The following is a 20,888-nucleotide window of genomic DNA, read 5'->3' on the forward strand; positions in this document are numbered from 1 at the left end:
ATTCTTGGCTTTATAACCTTTTATGAAAATATCAAAGATAGCAATGAAAAAGCATAGCTTTCATTTTCCCTCTGCACACAGGATCCTGGTACTCATCAATCTCTGATGCAGTTTAACTTAGTACGGACCACATTTGGGCAAGGTCTACATGGTGGGCTGTGCTGCAGCTTAAGGTAGAGTCAGGAGCAAATCAATGCCCCAGAGCAAGTGATGGTACACACAGCAGAGCGTGTTAAAACACAAGTCGCAACTTTTAGTTTCTTAAGTGGACTATGCTCTCATCTCCTGGACTGAAAAGCTCTTCCTCTTGACTTACTTTACTGAATCCTAGATCCTATTGCAGCTGTATCTTGCCTGCCACACCTCAAGAAACCTGAGAGTGAGCAGATCGATCGATCTTGGTAGATTCTGGGCACAAGGGGCCCTCGTTCCTTACTTTCCACGCCCTTTGTTCTCTGCTGACATTTTTCTATTGTACTTGCTTTTTTTTTTGTTTTTTTTTCTCATCCCTGTTCTCCTATCTCTGCAGTCATGCAGTGGCACTTGTTCTTGAAAGACATCTTAACACAGTTGTTCTCCTGAGTTGAGGATGTGTTTCAAAGGATGGGAGGTGATAAAAGGAATCGCTTAGTTGTAGAGATTAAAAACAAACAGCATAGAATAGAATAATAATTTAGAAAATATCAACAGAAAGACAAGAATGTGATAGACTAAGTCCCATAGTCCTGGAACTGGACAGGATGGGAGGCGCCTCCTATGTAAAGCACATCTTTTACCTGTATGTATATTTGTTTCTTTACTGTTAAAGATAGCAATGTTACTCTCTACCTCAGACAATATGTCTTAGTATTTATCGTAAGCTCTTAGCAACAAGTAAATGTTAATATTTCTTGCCCACAATCTTTTTTCCTGATGAAAATTACTAATTTATTCATTGCTTTCTGTGGAAACTTTATTGAAATATAATTCATCTATGTATACAGCTCACTCATTTAAAGTGCAAAGTGTGACAGTCATTAGTATCTTCCCAGAGATGTTCAATCATACATTCTTCTCCATATAAGTTACGTGTTATGTTAGCCATTGGTACTTATTTCTCCTGTCCCCATCACCCATATTCTCTGAGAGATTAGTTTATCCCCAGTTATCTAATTATACTATTCTTTCCTATTACTGTCTGACTGAATTTATGTGGGAAACAAGAAAACGAGCAGTTTCCGTTAACAGATCAGCACCTGACAAGATGCATGAATTGCATGAGGTACCCTAAGTGATATACTACAAGAACTATTTCTGGAATCTAATACCTCTGACCTTGTTTTGTTAACTTGCCCATAGCCATATTTAGGCTTTTTGTCATCCAACCTCCCATGTTCAGGGGGTTAAAGTGGTGCCTATCAGTAGGAAAAATCTACAGAGCTTTGACCAGGGATGGAAGTTGAAATCTTTCTGAAGCTGCTTTAGGATATAGGACTGGGAGACCATAAGCTTGACCACTTACCACTTAATATTTCATGTGACCAGAGAAAAGGTTACTTCTGCAAGTTCTTGGTGACCATCGTTAGCTTCATAGATCTGTGGCTAGGATGATGCCTTGCATCTTTTAAAGCCAATCAGAAGCTCCATCAGTGGAGTAAAAGAGACAGAGTCAGGCTCCCTGAAGAGCAATTATCTAAGTAATCATACTGCTTTCTCAATATCAGATGTCCCTAAGGAAATAAAACATGGGTATGAAAATGAATATGGATGTAGTTATCTTCTATGATGATTAAATAAAGAATATATGAAAATTAGAAAAATTTTACATCCTTATAATGGAAAATGAGAGCAAACATTTGGAGGACATTATGTTATCCAAAAATAGTCATACAGAAATTAAAGTAAGAATAAAAATTACAAAAGGCTAAGGAAAGCAATGGAATGGTGGGGGGATGAGAAGAGCTTTGTCAGATATATCATTTTATATTTAAAAAGGAAGAACAAATCCTGGTGTTCTATTATTGCATAATAGGTAACTATAGTAACCTATTTTAATGCATTGCTTCTTTTAAAATAGACAGCAAAGAGGATTGTGAATACTATCACCACACAGAAATGCTAAGGGATAGATATGCTACATTATCTTGATTCAATCATCTAGTTTGTAACTGTGTTGAAAGATCATTTAAGTATGTTTAATTATTGTATCAGTTACAGATAAAATACTGTTTAAACATATGTTGACTTAAAAATTCATCTTATTCCAATTTTAAGATTTACTAAGATTGGTTGGGAAGTGTTCGCTTTGTGCACTTTTACAAGAGAGAAGAAGGCTGTGTATAGTTGTATAGTTAGCAAAAATTCTTTAAATGATAGGTAAACACAAATGTATAAAAAATCTAGATATTATAAATCAAGAGTGGCCTGAAAGACTTAGAAAAAGTGGAAAAATTAGATGAAAGTCTTTAATAAGTATAAGAACACAGCAAATATGAAGAGATATTCTAATATCTTACAGATTCAAGGCAGCAAACTCTATCATCCTGGAAAGAAAAGGTATTTAAAGACCATATTGAAACTGAATTCGGTTGATGGGTAGAGATGATAACAGAAAAGTACTCAACAGGTGCTACTGGAGAAGATATGTTGCATCTTACAAAGACTGACATAAATGTGAGCATCAGTTGAGTCTTCCAAGAAATGTTCCTTCATAAATGCAAGGAAATGCTGGGATGTTTTCTAGCTAGGAAAATATTTAGCTGACACACTTAAGTGGTTTGAAGAATAAACAATGGAGGCATAGTACCTAGACAACACTTTGAATAATAGCTCATCACATTTAGCAGATCTCATACTAAATAGGAATTTGTCTGACATACTAAGTAGGTTGTTAAAAGAGCTTTGCATTTGTTGAGTACCATGTACTCAAAACTAGGTATGTATCTTAGACAGGGCTCAATCACTCCAGAGAACAACATCAAAGTGTAGAATGTACTCTCTTTCAACTCTTAAACGCATAAGTTCATGGGCAGGCTGAAAGGAAAGTCATTGTGATTAACTCATTTTCAGGACAGATTATCAGACACAATGACAGCAGCAACAAGAAGAAGACATGTAGATTTCTAGAGTAAATTATGGGTTATAAAAGAAAAATACAGCCTACTTTTATTGTTCTCTTTCTTAGAAGCTCCTAATCTGAGCTTGAGAGAAAGCAAGTAAATAAGAGAATGTTAGCATGGATTTCAGTGTGTCAGAGGAAGGGAGAAAAGAATGTTTGAATTCTTCAGGTTTCTTCACTGCAGGTTTTTTTTTTTATTCGATATATTTTTTACTTACATTTCAAATGATTTCCCCTTTTCTGGTTTCCCCATTCACCAAAAGTCACATAAGCCCCCTTTCCTCCCCCTGTTCTCCCACCCACCCCTTCCCACTTCCCTGTTCTGGTTTTGCCTTATACTGCTACACTGAGTCTTTTCAGAACCAGGGGCCACTCCTCCGTTCTTGTACCTCATTTGATGTGTGGATTATGTTTTGGGTATTCCAGTTTTCCAGACTAATATCCACTTATTAGTGAGTGCATACCATGACTGATCTTTTGAGACTGGGTTACCTCACTTAGTATGATGTTCTCCAGCTCCTTTGCCTAAGAATTTCATGAATTCATTGTTTCTAATGGCTGAATAGTACTCCATTGTGTATATATACCACATTTTTTGCATCCATTCTTCTGTTGAGGGATACCTTGGGTTCTTTCCAGCTTCTGGGTATTATAAATAGGGCTGCTATGAACATAGTGGAGCATATATCCTTATTACATGCTGGGGAATCCTCTGGGTATGGGCCCAGGAGTGGTATTGTAGGATCTTTTGGAAGTGAGGTGCCCAGTTTTCTGAAGAACTGCCAGACTGATTTCCAGAGTGGTTGTACCAATTTGCAACCCCACCAGCAGTGGAGGAGTGTTCCTCTTTCTCCACATCCTCGCCAACACCTGCTGTCTCCTGAGTTTTTAATCTTAGCCATTCTGACTGGTGTAAGGTGAAATCTCAGGGTTGTTTTGATTTGCATTTCCCTGATGACTAATGAAGTCGAGAATTTTTTAAGATGTTTCTCAGCCATCTGATGTTCTTCAGGTGAGAATTCTTTGTTTAACTCTGTACCCCATTTTTTAATAGGGTTATTTGGTTTTCTGGGGTCTAACTTCTTGAGTTCTTTGTATATATTGGATATTAGCCCTCTATCTGATGTAGGGTTGGTGAAGATCTTTTCCCAATTTGTTGGTTGCTGATTTGTCCTTTTGATGGTGTCCTTTGCTTTACAGAAACTTTGTAATTTTATGAAGTCCCATTTGTCAATTCTTGATTTTAGAGCATACTCTATTGTTCTTCTGTTCAGGAACTTTCCCCCTGTACCGATATCCTCAAGGGTCTTCCCCAGTTTCTTTTCTATTAGCTTCAGAGTGTCTGGCTTTATGTGGAGGTCCTTGATCCATTTGGAGATGAGCTTAGTACAAGGAGACAAGGATGGATTAATTCACATTCTTCTGCATGCTGACCTCCAGTTGAACCAGCACCATTTGTTGAAAAGGCTATCTTTTTTCTTTATCTTTTCCAAAAAAATCATTGGATTTTTTTAGCCCCTTTGTCGAGGATCAAGTGGCCATAGGTGTGTGGGTTCATTTCTGGATCTTCAATCCTGTTCCATTGATCCTATACCAATACCATGCAGTTTTTAACACTATTGCTCGGTAGTATTGCTTGAGGTCAGGGATACTGATTCCCCCAGAATTTCTTTTGTTGTTGAGAATAGTTTTAGCTATCCTAGGTTTTTTGTTATTCCAGATGAATTTGAGAATTGCTCTTTCTAACTCTATGAAGAATTGAGTTGGGATTTTGATGGGTATTGAGTTGAATCTGTATATTGCTTTTGGCAAAATGGCCATTTTAACTATATTAATCCTGCTAATCCATGAGCATGGGAGATTTTTCCATTTTCTGAGGTCTTCTTCCATTTCCTTCTTCAGAGTCTTGAAGTTCTTGTCATACAGATCTTTCACATGTTTGATAAGAGTCACCCCAAGGTACTTTATACTGTTTGTGGCTATTGTGAAGGGTGTCATTTCCTTAATTTCTTTCTCATCCTACTTATCCTTTGAGTATAGGAAGGCTACTGATTTGTTTGCATTGATTACTGCAACTTATTATGCCACGGCCAGTTGATACCCATGGAAGTTGGTCTTTACTAAGGAGAAACTGAACAGGAGTGGGTTGTATGGGGAGTGGGGAGTGGGGGAAGGTTGATTAAAGAGACTGGGAAGAGGGGAGCATGGAGAAACTGTGGTCAGGATATATAACAATCACCACCACCACCACCACCACCACCACCACCACCACCACCACAACAACAACAACAACAATAACAATCTCTCTTTAAATATACTGTTCTAAGTCTTCAGATATAACCACAGATTATCTAACTATGGTTAAGATTAAAAAGTCTCTCAAATGTTCCTGGGAATGTTCACTGAAAATCAGGTTATTCCAAGACTGAATTCTTATTGATAAGTTCAGTGTTTACTTTGTTTCAACCAGAATGCCCCCGTTTTTTGTTGTTGTTTTGTTTGTTTGTGGGTTTTCTTTTTTAGTATTTCCTTAGAAAGGAAGATAAAAATGAAAAACTATCTTGTAACCCACTTAGTTTAACTAGGTCATACATGTGAGCACATTGGAGTGGAACAATATATTATTGGAGTCTGGTGAGGTCTTCAGTCAATTCATCACCGAAGACAGTGATCACTCCTGTCAAATGCATCAGTAACAAATGCTGCACAGTGAGGCATATGGATGGGGATAGAAAAGAGTTCAGAGAGGGTAATTAGAACACATTGTGTACATTTATAAGGATGTTGAGTAGCAAAAATACAAACATAAATAAGAGAAGTAAAATAATTATAGTTAATGGAGAAAAAAGGGGGACAAAAAGTAAAAGACATGTAGGATCATGAATTGGAATGATGCAGCCAGTAGAAGAATAAAAACACAAAGGTCAAACATCTATGATCTGTCTGTCTATCTATCTATCTATCTATCTATCTATCTATCTATCTATCTATCTATCTAATTTATTTATTCATTCAGAAATGTATTTGTTCATTATCCAAGTATTTACTGTCTGCTATATTCCAGACATGACAAAGACAGACCAGTGCATATGTATAGTGAGAGAAAAAAAAAGAGATGGAGCCCATGCCTTGCTGGGCTTAAAACAGTCTTGTGTTGACAGACATAAGACAAATAGTTCATGGATGACTAGTTAAATGAGACAGCAAAGAGGAAAACAATCTGTTAGCAGCAGGGAAAGGGAAACCGTTCTGGCGGCTACTGGAAGTGACTACAGGTGAATAGAACATTTGTAGTGTGGTCAAAAATATTTAAAAGAAAGTTTATTGACATCTGGTCTATTATGCTACAATGATGTCAGCTCAGTGCAAATTCTTCTGAAGCATCACCATTCAAATTCTGAGGATGTCCAGTGTGCATACCCATGTCTTTTGCTCTTCACCTCATTATCTCAATGTGTATCTATATTAAGTTTTATGATGACATTTAAAATAGTAATTTAATTTTTCAAAATTTCACTCATTTTAACAACGTATTTCAATTGTATTTATCCATAATCCTTCCTTTAATCTCCTCCAACTCTCTCCCACCACGTATCCCTCCCAATTTCTTATCCTTTTTAAAAAATAATAATCCATAAAGTTAATTTGTGAGATCCATAATTATGTGTGGGTAGAAACATTTACTTTTGCACAGATAACCTAAAAGTGATCCCACTTGCAAGAAAAAGTGACTCTCCCACCCCCAGCAGTCATTGATTGCCAATAGCTCTTCAGCAAGGGATGGGGCTTTGGAAGTCATCCCTCATTCTGCTGTAATTTTAATTGGCTTAATTTTGTGCATATTAACTTAACCTCTGTGAGTTCATGAGTGTGAAATCTATGTCATGTCCAGAAGATAGCAGTTTACAGCACCCTTCCCTATTTGTGACTCTACCTTCTTTCTGTTCCTCTTTGTGATGTTTCTTGAGCTGGCACTAGGTTTCATATGGGTGGCCTATTTGCTGCTAAGTATTCCTAGTTGTCTATCCTCAGCTCTCTGATCAGTTGAGTCTTGTTATAAACCATTTCCCGCTGGAAAATAAGCTCCTCTGATCAAAGTTGAGAGTAGCACTAATCTGTAGTGTAAAGACAGATAGATACACGGAAGGCAACCTGACAACATGACCAGCAAAACAACAACAGGAAGTTCTCTTCGAAGGGCCTGTGATCTCTCAAATTGTGGGGTTTGGACCAGGTTTATAGTATTAAGCCTGAATTTATTCTTGTAGGGTAGTCCCAAAACTATCCAGGGAGTGGTTGGTCACCCCTATATCCATAAGCTTTAGAAGGTAAATAACTTATTTTCTAGCATATAGAAGCCTATAAATATCCAAAATGTTTTACTCTGTCATTAGCCCTGTATACTCTCATTTTCATGAATTTGTGTTTCTAATTATCCAAAAATTCGAATAAGTTTTAAATCTATATCTATATATTACACAGGTTATGAGGAAAAATAAAATTATGGCAACAAAAGAGACAATTGGATAACTTATTTTTGAAAAACCCAAAGAGTATATGTAAAGTGTTATTTTTGTTTGTTCTTTTTTTTTTAATATCACAGGATTCCTCCAGATAGCCATTATTATTTATAAATTGAATGCATTTTTAAAATAGACAAAGTGATTAATTTATCACCATTTTTAATATAAAATTTGCAATTTCTTGCTTAACTTATGAGTACCTATAAGTTCTAGGCATCATTTTGACTAATATAGAATGTTCCACAGTATAGTTTACTTATTTATCCATTTATGATGTGTGAGAATAGTTTTGCTGTTGTTGAATTTTTTTCATACGATATATTCCATTTGGGGTTCCCTCTCCCTCACCTCCTCCAGGCTGCACCCTACTTCCTCTTTCCCCCATCTCCACACCCCTTTTTCTCTCTCTTTCTTTAGAAAATAAAGAGGCAAGCAAACAAAAAATGTTTAAATGAAATGTGATTTAAAAGAAGAAAAGAGCACTGGGTTTTCATTTAAGAAAGATTATATGGTTTATTTATTTATCTGTTTACTTATTTTGTGTGCACATCTGAGTGCATCTGATTCTTATGAAATTGAAAAGAGGACATTAACAATTCTCTTGAGCTGGAGTTACAGGTGGTTGGGTGGGTTCTGGCAATCAAAATTTTGTCCCTTGGTAGTTTGTGCTCTTAACTGATGAGATATCTAGAGCCCTGCTCTTTCACTTGAGCAAAACAAAATAGAGTATATTGAATATTGGTAGAGAGAATTTGCTTTTAAGTATCTGCCATAATAAGGAATCAGACTGTAAATCCATGCCAGGCCTGCGTATCGGATCTGTTGGCTTAAGAACGTATGAGCATCCATTCCTCCGTTGAGGGACACCTGGGTTCTTTTCAGCTTCTGGCTATTATAAATAGGGCTGCTAAGAACATAGTGGAGCACGCATCCTTATTACATTCTGGGGAATCCTCTGGGTAAATGGCCAGGAGTAGTATAGCAAGATCCTCCAGAAGTGACGTGCCCAGTTTTCTGAGGAACCGCCAGACTGATTTCAAGAGTGGTTTTACCAATTTGCAATCCATGGTATGCACTCACTAATAAGTGGATATTAGCCTAGAAAATTGGAATACCCAAAACATAATCCACACATCAAATGATGTCCAAGAAGAACGGAGGAGTGGCCCCTGGTTCTGGAAAGACTCAGTGTAGCAATATAGGGCAAAACCAGAACAGGGAAGTGGGAAGGGGTGGATGGGAGAACAGGAGGAGGGAAGAGGGCTTATGGGACTTTCGGGGAGTGGGAAGCCAGAAAAGGGCTTTGAAATGTAAATAAAAATATGTCGAATAAAAAAAAAAGAACACATGAGCAAACTATCAATTTAGATTGTTGCATGTACTGCATGGCAATGTTTGTTCTCTACGCATTCATCAACACGAGATACTTTCAAGTTTTCTAGCATTATAAACTAATAACTTTCCCTTTCTGTATGCTTTTGGTAATATGACTGGTTTTGGGAGTCTCTAATTGGTGGGCTAGTCTTTTAATATTTTCTTTGAAGAAAGAGTTGCATTAACCCCTGGCGAATCTGCCTGTTCTTAGCGCTGTAGATGATGGGATTGAGCATTGGTGGTACCAGAAGATAGATATTGGCCAGGAGCAGGCGGACAGCAGGCAATGCATGCTTCATGAAGCGATGCACCAGAGCCACGCTGATCATAGGCACATAGTACACAAGAACTGCACACATATGTGACACACAAGTATTGAGAGCTTTCCTCTGCCCCTCCCCAGAGGTAATGTTTAGTACCGTGTACAGGATCAGCACATAAGAGACAACAATGAGCAGTGAGTCCAGGCCAAAAGTGGAAGTCACGATGCAAAGCCCCAGAATGCTGTTGGGACGTGTGTCCCCACAGGGCAGCTGGATTAGATCTGAGTGAAGACAGTAGGAATGGGAGAGCACATTGTGGCCACAGAAAGGCAGACGCTTTAGAAGAAAAGGCAAGGGGAACATGAGTAACAGGCTCTTCAGTCCAAGTGTAACACTGGTACCAGAAATACGGGGCAGAGTCAGGATGGCGGTGTAGCGGAGTGGGCTGTAGATGGCGACAAAGCGATCCACAGACATGGCTAGAAGAACTCCTGACTCCATGATGGAAAATGAATGTATGGAGAACATCTGCAATAGGCAGGCTTCAAAGTAGATTTTATTGGCACCAAACAGAAAGATGCTGAGCACAGTGGGCAGGGTCGAAGCAGAGACACCAAGCTCAGAGAAGGCCAGCATAGCCAGGAACAAGAACATGGGCTGGTGCAGAGAACTGTTTTTCCTAATCACAGCCAGAATGAGGGTGTTACCCACAATACCTATAATATACGCGAAACAAAATGGGAAGACCAGCCAGGGGTACCATGTTTCCAGACCAGGGAAACCGGTCAGCAGAAAATATTTTGGGGTTAATTGACTGCTGTTGGACATTTCCTGTGCTTGATATCTGGGGACTTTGGTTTGACAGGACCACAGATATAACCTGACATAAAATGCAGCTTATTGTAGATGAAAAGAGACCAGGTTTCCTTCCTTTCTTCCTTCCTTCCTTCCTTCCTTCCTTCCTTCCTTCCTTCCTTCCTTCCTTCCTTCCTTTCTTCCTTCTTTCTTCCTTTCTTTATTTTGTCTGTTATGGTCTACCAATTCATATTTCACCTACGTTATGACCAATTCAATGTGACCATCAGTGCAATATAAAATTTCTCGTGATTTGTAAGCAGGTGCATATATAGAAGACAATATGACAAGAGACTGTACTAATCACAAGTCAAATTAATTTCTCCTATTGATCTTATGGTGTTTAACTTTCAAGAATGTATTATTCCTCTTTCTCTTGAGAAAGAAGGCATTCATTAGAAAGACTAAAATTAATTAAACTAATTGACTAGACATTCTGTAAATTTCTGTTAAAGTATATTTATATTTAATTTCCAGTGGTGGATAGAGATAAGAATAAAAAGAACAATGATTTTAATTATACATGGTACTGGACAAGCGATAAATACTCCTAAATCTCAGTTCTATCACTTAAACAACAGTTAAAACAACTTTGAGAATACAAAATTATTTGCCTTTACTTTCAAAAACCATCTCTAGGATGGAATCAGCTCTTCATCAGTATCTCTTGGAGGATCCTGTGTGCTTCCCACACAGAGATTGAGGCAGGTACCAGACAAGTCTGTGCATCATAGGTAGATGGAAAGGAGAATCTTGCTCACTGAAATTTTTCTGAGTGCAGACAAGTATTGTGTTCTTTCAGAAAATTCCTCCACCATTGGTTGTCTACACACTGGACTGTGAGGTTCACTGTGTGAATGGGGTGATGGGCAAGAATACAGATCTTTTAGAGTACATATCTGAATCAACTTGGCAAAAATGAGGACAAAATATTAACACATAACGTGTTTGTGACACTCCTGAAGCCCTCCCTGAGGAGGCAGTGGATCTAATTATCTCATCAAAGAGAAAAACGCCTCTCAAGAAGAGGGAATGGGACTCTGCTTGCTAATATATGGGAAAACGTCCTGTGCTCTGCATGGGGGTGATTTCTCACTTGCTGAGATATGAGGGAACCCTGCTACTGAGCATAGGAGGATGTACCATTCATCAGATGAAGCCCTGTTGGAAACAATGAAGCTCGGCATCTGCGAAGTGTCCTGGAAAGAGGCAGAGGTCCTGACTTGAGGGTGACTAGATTCCAGGCATCTGCTTTCTAGAAGGTGAAAGCTTTGAGCTTGACCTTTAAAATCTGTGAATGGAGATCATTATGTTATTAAGAATAGTTATATTTATGAAAATTTGAATTGCAGTTGTCACCAGTCATAAAACAGTGATATTGGCCACTATGGAAGATAATAGTTCTCTAGGCAGAACTATTATCTTATACTCAAGATTCTGTTTCTTTTAAATTAATATTACAGAATATAGATTTCCTTCCAACTCAAACTTTTCAGACCCACTTCTTTATACCGTTACCTTAAATTTCTCCCTGCTAATAATGCTTAAGAACATCATACATTTTCTGTAGTTTCCTTTTCTTCTTTAGTGTACATGAGTCAGTTCTTGCCTTATTTATGGCTTTGAGAATTCATGTCTTGCACTGTAAATTTTAGAACATTATACCTAAGACTGTCACTGCAGGGTACTTGAGAGTATTGCTGGTGGAAGTTTAGCTCACCTTGGTTTCTCTGGCCCATAGCTGTAAAGCACAGGAAAGAATAATTTCTAGCTGGTGGATTTTGTTGAGCTGTGTCTGAACTAATGTAACAGAGTTAGAATACAATGCCTTTTCAACAAATTCACTATGGAAGTGGGATAATAGGCAAGAATAGAGATCTTTTAGAATGCATATCTGGAGAAGCAAGAGAAGCATTCTATCATCAATACATATGTGTTATTTAATTTTCAATCAAGTATTACTCATGAGGACCTGTTCTTACTTGTCCTGTGTACTACCTATGTTTTTCCAAGCTAAGAAATTTTGTGTTTTCTCTCAATTGCCCATACTGAAGATATTAACTTTGCATTTTTAACTGAGACTTAACATTATTGAGATTTTTTTCAAAAGTCTGGTATGATTATGAGATGTGATTTCCCCTGGCTCTTTGTGCTGATTCTCATTTCATTAAGGAACTCCTCAGCTGTATGCATTCAACAACAAAAAAAGTTGTTGAATATGAAAATAGTAACTCAGAACAAAGTACTGGATTCCACCTGCCCCAAATGAGTGAGTAAATTTTGTTCCAGATTTCAAGATGAAAGAAATTTTTTTTAATGTCCTGTGTATCCTCTGAGTTAAAGAACACCCTCTTTGAAGCAGTGTCTCACTCTTTATCTTAGGCTGGCCATGAACTCATGCAGGTCTTCTCCCATAGACAAAGTACTGGTGCTACCTGCTGGGTATACACTTCATAATGTCCTTTAAATCTAGTGTGCAGGATCAACTACTGTGAATCTTTTCTACATCGTGACAGGATTGCCTAAGCTTGCCTTTCTTACACATAGCCGCCCTTTTTTGATACTTACACTCTGCCCTTCTTCTCCCTTTCTTCTTCCCCACACCTCCCCTTTCCTTTCCCTTTTGTTCTACACTGTAGATTAATTTTAGTTGTTGGGCTGAGTACTTCCAGGATAAGAATGACATGCTATTCCATATGTCATTGTGCAATATGCAGCCTCCAGATTTGTGGGTTACCAGATTTAAGAACTGAGATCTGGATTAGAGTCCTTCAAGTGCCCCTCTTTCATTTTGAGACTATACACCACACACCAGCATGTGTCACGAAGGGATGAAGTTATCTTTCATGATATGGATAATGGAGAAATAAAATGTGTACTAGGTATGAGGGGCAACTCAGAACAAAAATTACGGGTTCAGGCTTACCTGTGCATTCCTCATCCTACTGATGCCACAGCTGGGATTTCCATGGTAATCCTTACCCCTCTCATGTAAGGCCACTCACCTACACTCACCTACAGCCTGGTGTTTAGCACACTGGTAGGAGCCCCTCAGGCCCTTCTAGTTATCATGACCCAAGAACAATGCTTTCTTTCCACCCCATCTGTTTGATCAAGCTCCCTAGTGATATAAGCCAACCAGCCTTTGATCGTCCTACTTCTGTGCCTATAGGAATAATTAGACCAAGAGAAGAGGGTCTCAGGGGTATTGTCTAAGGTTTAAAGTATGAGGAAACAAGAACAAGATGTGTGTGTGTGTGTGTGTGTGTGTGAGTGTGAATGTGTGTTTTTACATGTACATGTAAGTGTGCAAGTTCATGTAAACACAAATTAAATTATATATGCATGTGCACAAATGCTTGTGTATGCATAATACTAATGTTTATGTAAAATTTTAGTTGGAAGTTTACAATTGAATATGTTCATGATTTTATATGTACATGCATCCACTACATTTCTTTACATATGCATACATCTATAGAATATAAAATGTTTATTTAAATATATGGTATAATATTAATATTTAAATATTAATATTTATAGCTTTCCCTAAATATTCTAATGTTTATTGCTTTGTCATCCTATTATAAAATCTTAAATGCACTAGACAGAGTAATTCATATGTCCTGTGGGCACAAACATGTTAACTTGTGCTAAAACAGCTAAACATTGTCTAGAAAACTGTTAGGCCTTGCAGCTTACATGCAGACCTTTTACCTAGATCAGGACTTTAGGACAAAGGTCAGACAAGACCTACCAGTCTGACATATTTTACGATTCACTCTCTCTGTTGCTTTACTCTTGGTTTTCATTCTTTTCTTCGCTATTTCCCCTAGTCGTGCTTGCTCCCAAGGTGTGGAATCCTCATTAGAAACTATATCATAAGTCAAACACCAATTGCAGCCTACTTAAAGCATTGATAAATATTAAAAATGTTTTTAAAAACTCTGAGAAATTAGATAACTACATAAAATTGAGATAATACAATGCTTGTAGTTTTGAAGGACTGAGTTACTGCTGAGTCTTAGAAACTATTGTTTAATCTCTTAAATAACAGGCAGTTCTGGGTCATTAGCAAGTAGGTAGTGGATTAAAACATGTGAACACATCAGGAGAACAGATAGTTGACTAGATAGATAAACAGCTGCTCTTTTTGATTTCTCATCTGGATTATAAATTAAAGAAATAAGGAGAACTGAGGGGTTTAGGTCAAATTTAGATGATAGACAAATGTACAGAATGGGCAGAAAACAAAACCAACAAAACACTGTTGAGCATAATCTGAAGCAGGAAGGAGTTGAAAGTGGGAATCATTGGTAAACTATAATATTTGAAGATTTACTGAATGCTGAAGCTGGCCAGTAGGGAGACAAAAGTGATGAGAGGAGACTAAGTAATTCACTCTGAGTGGTGGACAAGGAGCGGTAAAGGTGGATCTCTGGAGACTGTAGTCACAGATGCGACCAGAAGAGGGTAGCAGAGGGCTGCCTGTTGGAGCTGGCTTGCCTGATTTTTTTTTTTTTATGGTCATAACATCTTTATTTATAATAGCCCAAATTGGAAACAAACCAAATGTCTTTCAACTGAAGAATGGATTAAGAAAATATGGTCCATGTACACACACATACACAAATATTCTAGCCACAGTAAAAGTTGGAGATTCTCTCCTGGACCAGGGCCCTCTCCTTCCTTCTTCTTGGGAATCATTTGATATATGAATTGTGTCTTGGGTATTCAGAGTTTCTGAGATAATATCTATTTATTAGTGATTTCATTATATGTGTGTTATTTTGTGAATGGGTTACCTCACTCAGGATATTTTCTAGTTCCAACCATTTGCCTAAGAATTTCATGAATTCATTGTTTTTAATTGCTGAGTAGTATTCCATTGTGTATATATACCACATTTTCTTTATCTATTCCTCCATTGAGGGACATCTGGGTTCTTTCCAGTTTCTGGCTATTATAAATAAGGCTGCTATGAACATAGTGGAGCATGTGTCCTTATTGCATGCCGGTGAATCCTGTCCAGGAATGGTATAACAGGGTATTCCGGAAGTGTCATGCCCAGTTTTCAAGTGGGAGGGGGTTGATTGGGGAACAGGTTATGGGACTTATGGGGGAGGAACTGGGAAAGGGGAAATCATTTGGAATGTAAACAAAGAATATAGAAAAACATAGTTGGAGATTAGTAGTTGGCTTGTTTACTGGTCCTCTGAAAGAACTCAGATGTCCCTCAAAGGAGAAATGGATACAGAAAATGTGGTAAATCTACACTATGGAGTACTACTCAGCTATTAAAAACAATGATTTCATGAAATTCTTAGGCAAATGGTTGGAACTGTAAAGTATCATCCTGAGTGAGGTAACTCCAACCACAAAAAAAACACACATGGTATGTACTCACTGATATGCAGATATTAGTCCAGAAGCTCGGAATACCCAAGACAAAATTCACATATCAAATGATGCCCAGGAAGAAGGAAGGAGAGGCCCCTGGTCCTGGAAAGGCTCGATGCAGCAGTTTAGAGGAATACTAGGACAGGAAAACAGGAGGGGGTTGATTGGGGAACAGGGGGAGGGAAGAAGGCTTATGGGACTTTCGGGGAGGGGGGAACTGGGAAAGGGGAAATCGTTTGAAATGTACATAAAGAATATATCTAATAAAAAAGTTGGAGATTAGTAGCTGGCTTGTTTACTGGTCCTCTGAGTTATGCTTCTGGGGGTGAGGAGACATTGTATTCTACATTTACTTCACACACACACACACACACACACACACACACACACACAAATCATAGGACACAGCCAATGTATCAGATCTTTCACTTAAAAAGCTTGACCCAGAATATCTAGCATGAGAACTGGCTTAAAACAGTATTTCATACATGTAATCTATAGTGAACCTTCAGGGTTATTGTGACGCTGTTTTGCTTTTGTCTGTTCCGTTTTGTGCTTCCTCCACTACCTATACCTTGAATGGAAGAGGTGTAGAGTGGCTCTTCTGTCAAAATACAGGAAACCGAGATGCTATAAACAAAATCTAGCAAGAAAAAAATTGCGCCAAAATCATTTATTATGATTTTAATAAATATAAAGTTAGTAAGTAAAATCAGTTTTTACCCCACTGTGACATTTAACATTTTCAAATGCAAAATCCAGACAACCTTCCAGCAACTGCATTTATATCGGCTACATTATCTTTTTATTGTAATGGCAATATTTATTATTTTACTTACTCACTTTACATTCTGCTCAGTGCCCCCTCCTGGTCACCCCTTCCCACAATTCTTCCCTCCATCTCCCTCTTCTTCTCTGAGAAGGTGGAGGCTCTCCTGGTGGCCCCCTTTCCTTGCACATCAAGTCTCTGTGTGCTAGGTGCATCCTCTCCCACGGAGGCCAGACAAGGCAGCCAGCTAGAAGGACATATCCCACATATAGGCAACAGCTTTTGGGATAACCTCTGCTCCAGTTATTTGAAACCCACATGAAGACCAAGCTCTCCTTCTGCTACATAGGTGCGGGAGCCCAGAAGCTCTGAATACCCAAGACACAATTAACATATCAAATGATTCCCAAGAAGAAGGAAGGAGAGGGCCCTGGTCCTGGATAGACTTGATGGAGCATTGTAGGGGATTACCAGGACAGAGAAATGGTAAAGGGGTGATTGGGGAATGGGCACAGGGAAGAGGGCTTATGGGACTTATGGGAAGGGGGAAACCAGGAAAGGAAAAATCATTTGGAATATAAACAAATGTTGGGTTCCATAGCTGCCTGCAGCTATTACGAAGTGGGTTTCTGGAACAGAAGCTGAGGGATAAATGGGGAAGAGGGGCGAAAAGAAGTATGGCTAAGACAATATTCACTGATCAAAGCCAGAAACTTTAATGGCGCCAGACCTTTTAACAGTTTGGGCAAACCCTTCCCCCCAGACTCCAGGCTGAGTTCCGGTGGAAGTTGTCTAGCTTCTCTTGGAGGTCCTCGCCTTGACTGCTCCGGCAGCTGGGTGGGTCACCTGCTTAATTCAGGAATTCCTAGACCTGGAGGAACAATGAACTTAACCTTTACTTCGAGCACTCGGCCCTAGGTGGAGCAGGATCCTGGCTATCTGGGAGAAGTTAACCTTGACCAAAGTCAAACTCTGACCATGTGCAGGACTGCCCCAATATGGCCCTGTACATTTCCTCCCTTTTTTTATTAATTAGAACACAAGGAGGTAGAAAACAAGTGGATAAATATCCTTTATAAGAAGGCGGGCCTTAACCAGGAGGGGAAGCATTGACCGTAATTCCTCTTAAATATTGTATAACGTCTTTTTCAGAGGAGGGGTAATAGGCTCCCTTATTATTTTAAGGACAGCCTCTCGACATTAACCCCTATGCAATTAGGTGTACTTCCTGGGGACTCAGAAGCAGAAATTCACCTCCCCATGTGGTGCTTTGCCTCGCACGTCTCACTGGTACCCATGTTTGTTCATAAACAAACACACATAGATCTGAGTTCTATGTGGCTCCCTCTTTGGAGATCCACTTGTGTAAGTTTGGAAGCCAGGGGGGTCTGCAAGTGTCTTTAACAGACATGCAATCTCTCCATCCAAGGTGAGCCTGGGTGGAGACAGCCAGTCTTCTTAACAAACAAGGTCAAGAGTTAAAGGTGGAATAGGATTAACTTGTCCCTGAAGTATCCAATTCAGTTGCAAATTAACAACTTTAAGGACCCAAAGCTTGGCCTCTGGGGTGGGAGAGGTAGCCTTGTGTATCAAGAGATATGCTGTTACTTCTCAGGAAAAGTGGAGACTATATGTTAAATTAACACAGCTGACTGAGGATTATTAGCCATCTTCAAAATTGGAATCTTCAATATTGGAATTATTTCTAGACCAGTCTATGGTTGAGTCAGCTGAACACAATAAGGAGAAGAGTCATTTTAACTCTTCTTTAGATTAATTTTTCCTAAGCTAGCTTAACAGTCTCCATGTTCTGTCCCACAAAGTCTAAAAGCTTGAAGCTAGGCAATTTATCTAACCTGGGACATTTGACAATTAAGGTAAGTCAAGAACATATACCCAATATAGCTCTTATGTTACCATGGTCTGGGCATTCAGCAAGCACACACTCAGCATATCTTCTGCAGCATTCTGTGGAAAAAACATAGGGGACATGCCTTATTCCCCAATATTAAATCAGGATCATGGCATATGTCAATAAGTGAATTCCTTCATTTCACCTAGACATCAATATGCCTAATTACAAGATGTCATATACATTTAGCAAGGAGTTTCTTGGCATCCAAATTTTAAAATTTTCTTAAAAACATGCAAGCATAATTTAAATGATATGCACAGGGACACAATTTCCCCTCTCTTCTCTCTTCCAAGAAGATATTGTTTTATTAATTTAAGTTGGAACACAAAGTATATACCATAACATAGGCAATAACTATGTAATTATAGAAAATAAACATAGCATTTTTAGTTGCTTTTTCTGTTAGAGCAGTTGCAACTAGAAAGCCTAAAAATGAATCATTAGTCACATGCACATATTTTTTAATCTTCTAAATTAGAAATATGAGTATCATTTATCTGTAATAACTAAGTCCTCTAGGATTAACACCATTACGTGGTAGAGGTAGAAATTGAGTACATCAAGAACAAATCTTTATAATTTGATGTGCACAAAATATAAAATTATTTCAAATACCTAAAGGACAGTCATTTAGAGAACATATCCTTTGTTCTTAGAAATTTGAATCACATTTGCATAAACTGTAAAAATTAAGAATTAGCAGTATTAAAAATGGACCAATTTTAAGCAATTATAAACCATGAGCTATATATATATATATATATATATATATATATATATATATATATATATATACTATTATTAAAAGCTTGACTTTTAACATCTTAAAAATAGCTGCTATAGCACCCAATTCAGGTATCTGTGTTGAAGCAGGGAGAAACTTAAAGGAATAAACATGTGATCTGATAGTACAAATTATCTTTTGGATAACAATTATTAATTTTGCCAAAAAATGCTTGCCATGTAATAGATCAACCATTAATAATAAATTTGGTTGCTGCTTGAAGCAAGGAACAAACGTTTCCTATATATATATAGAGAGAGATATATAGATCTATAGAAATATAGAAATATATTTCTATAGATATATAGAAATATATATATTTTCTATATATATATAGAAAATAAAAAAAAATGCCCAGTGAATGTATCATAGGCCTGGATAACAAAGGAGATGATAAAGTTGTCATAAAATCTTTTGGGTCTTGATACCATAGATAATACGGTTCATCAAAGGAGGGATGATTAGGATGCAGTGCCCATGATGATGCACTAGGGGCAAGGTATGGTACTTTGTATTTACATAAAGAACAGAGGCAATGCAGGGACACAGAGGAAAAGCACAGTCTATATGTGAGAGGCACAGGTCTTGAGGGCCTCAACTTATGACCAAGTGACTTTGGACACTAGGCCAGAGTATGAATAAAAAGAAATGAATCTGAAGATTAAAGAGATGGTGCATTAGTTAAGAGTGTGTACTACTCTGTAGTGGACCTAGGTTTGATATTCACCCACACAACGGCTTACAACCATTTATAATTCTAGCTCCAGGGAACTAGATTCATCTTCTGACCTCTGTGGGCTCCTTCACACACATGGTGCCCATACATACACTTAAGCATACACATTTATAGATAACATTAAAATAAAAATACATGTATGTGCTTATTCAGCTTATACTTAGGAATTATGCCTCTTTCTGTCTCTACTGTCAGCCAACTGTTGTTGCAAGAAGGGATGTTACTTTCTTCTGTAGTGTTGCTGCTCATAAGTTTCCCTCCCGTGTCAAGAAATATCTCACCCATGGTTATGAAGGAACTCCAATTAAACTGGGGTCACACACAACATGAGTTCATGGCAGAAAGGCAGAGATCTGTTGGAGAAAAGGTTTCAGTGTGAGAAGGGTAGAGTGAAAGTGGGGACTATAGGAGACAAAATGACTGAAATCACTTGTATTTACATATGAAATTGTCAACTATCAAAAACTAAAGATTTGTGCAGCTTTATGAAAAAACATAGTTAATTTCAAAGAGCTGAAGAAGCTGATCCACTTAGAAGGACACTGTGTCCATGATTGGTCCTCAGCCTCTTGTTCTTAGTCTTTCTGATCCCTCTTCCATGAAGATCCCATAGCCTTGTGGGAAGGTCTGTGATACATGGTATGTGAATTAGGGATGAACATACCAGTCTCTTATTCTCTGTGCTTTGATCTGTTGAAATCTCTGTGTTATCACCATCTATGCAGGAAGAAGCTTCTCTCGTGAGGGCTGCAAGATATACTGACCAACAGATTTAGCACTAAGTTATTGGGAGTCATTTTAAAACTATGTCCAAAGGGAATAGTGGGAGGATTGATTGCTAGTGAAACTGTGAATTGATCGAAGTATATAAACCATTAATTTAACTTCTATATCAATCTAGTAGCTTATTGGTAATAACATTATTACAGAAAGTAAAGTCAAAATAAATTTGTGAAGGAATAACCCGTGTCACATTGGACTGCAAACATTGTGTAAAAATGGTCACTTAGACACTTCAGAAGGCAACATGAACATATTTGTATGTACATATGTTAGTTCTTCTCATGAACTTTAATATTATAATCAATTCATGGCAGCCATACTATCATAAGTTTAGACACTTCTTCTGTGCTGAAAGGAATCTGAAAAGATTCTTTGACTCATCCCTCAAC

The 20,888-nt window shown here is 38.0% G+C and overlaps 1 protein-coding gene across 1 annotated transcript; it reads right to left on the reverse strand.

Annotated features, from left to right (window-relative positions):
• Window positions 1-9,146: 9,146 nt before the first annotated feature.
• LOC127680772 (olfactory receptor 51I1-like) lies at window positions 9,147-10,085 on the reverse strand. Its single transcript, XM_052176453.1, has one exon. The coding sequence runs from the start codon at window positions 10,083-10,085 to the stop codon at window positions 9,147-9,149; it is 939 nt and encodes a 312-aa protein (XP_052032413.1).
• Window positions 10,086-20,888: the final 10,803 nt, after the last annotated feature.

This window comes from Apodemus sylvaticus, chromosome 1, assembly GCF_947179515.1.
Source record: "Apodemus sylvaticus chromosome 1, mApoSyl1.1, whole genome shotgun sequence".
Classification (NCBI taxonomy): domain Eukaryota; kingdom Metazoa; phylum Chordata; class Mammalia; order Rodentia; family Muridae; genus Apodemus; species Apodemus sylvaticus.

Excerpts from the sequence above, each read along its gene's own strand:
- LOC127680772 (XM_052176453.1), bottom strand. The coding sequence starts at position 10,085 with ATGTCCAACAGCAGTCAATTAACCCCAAAATATTTTCTGCTGACCGGT.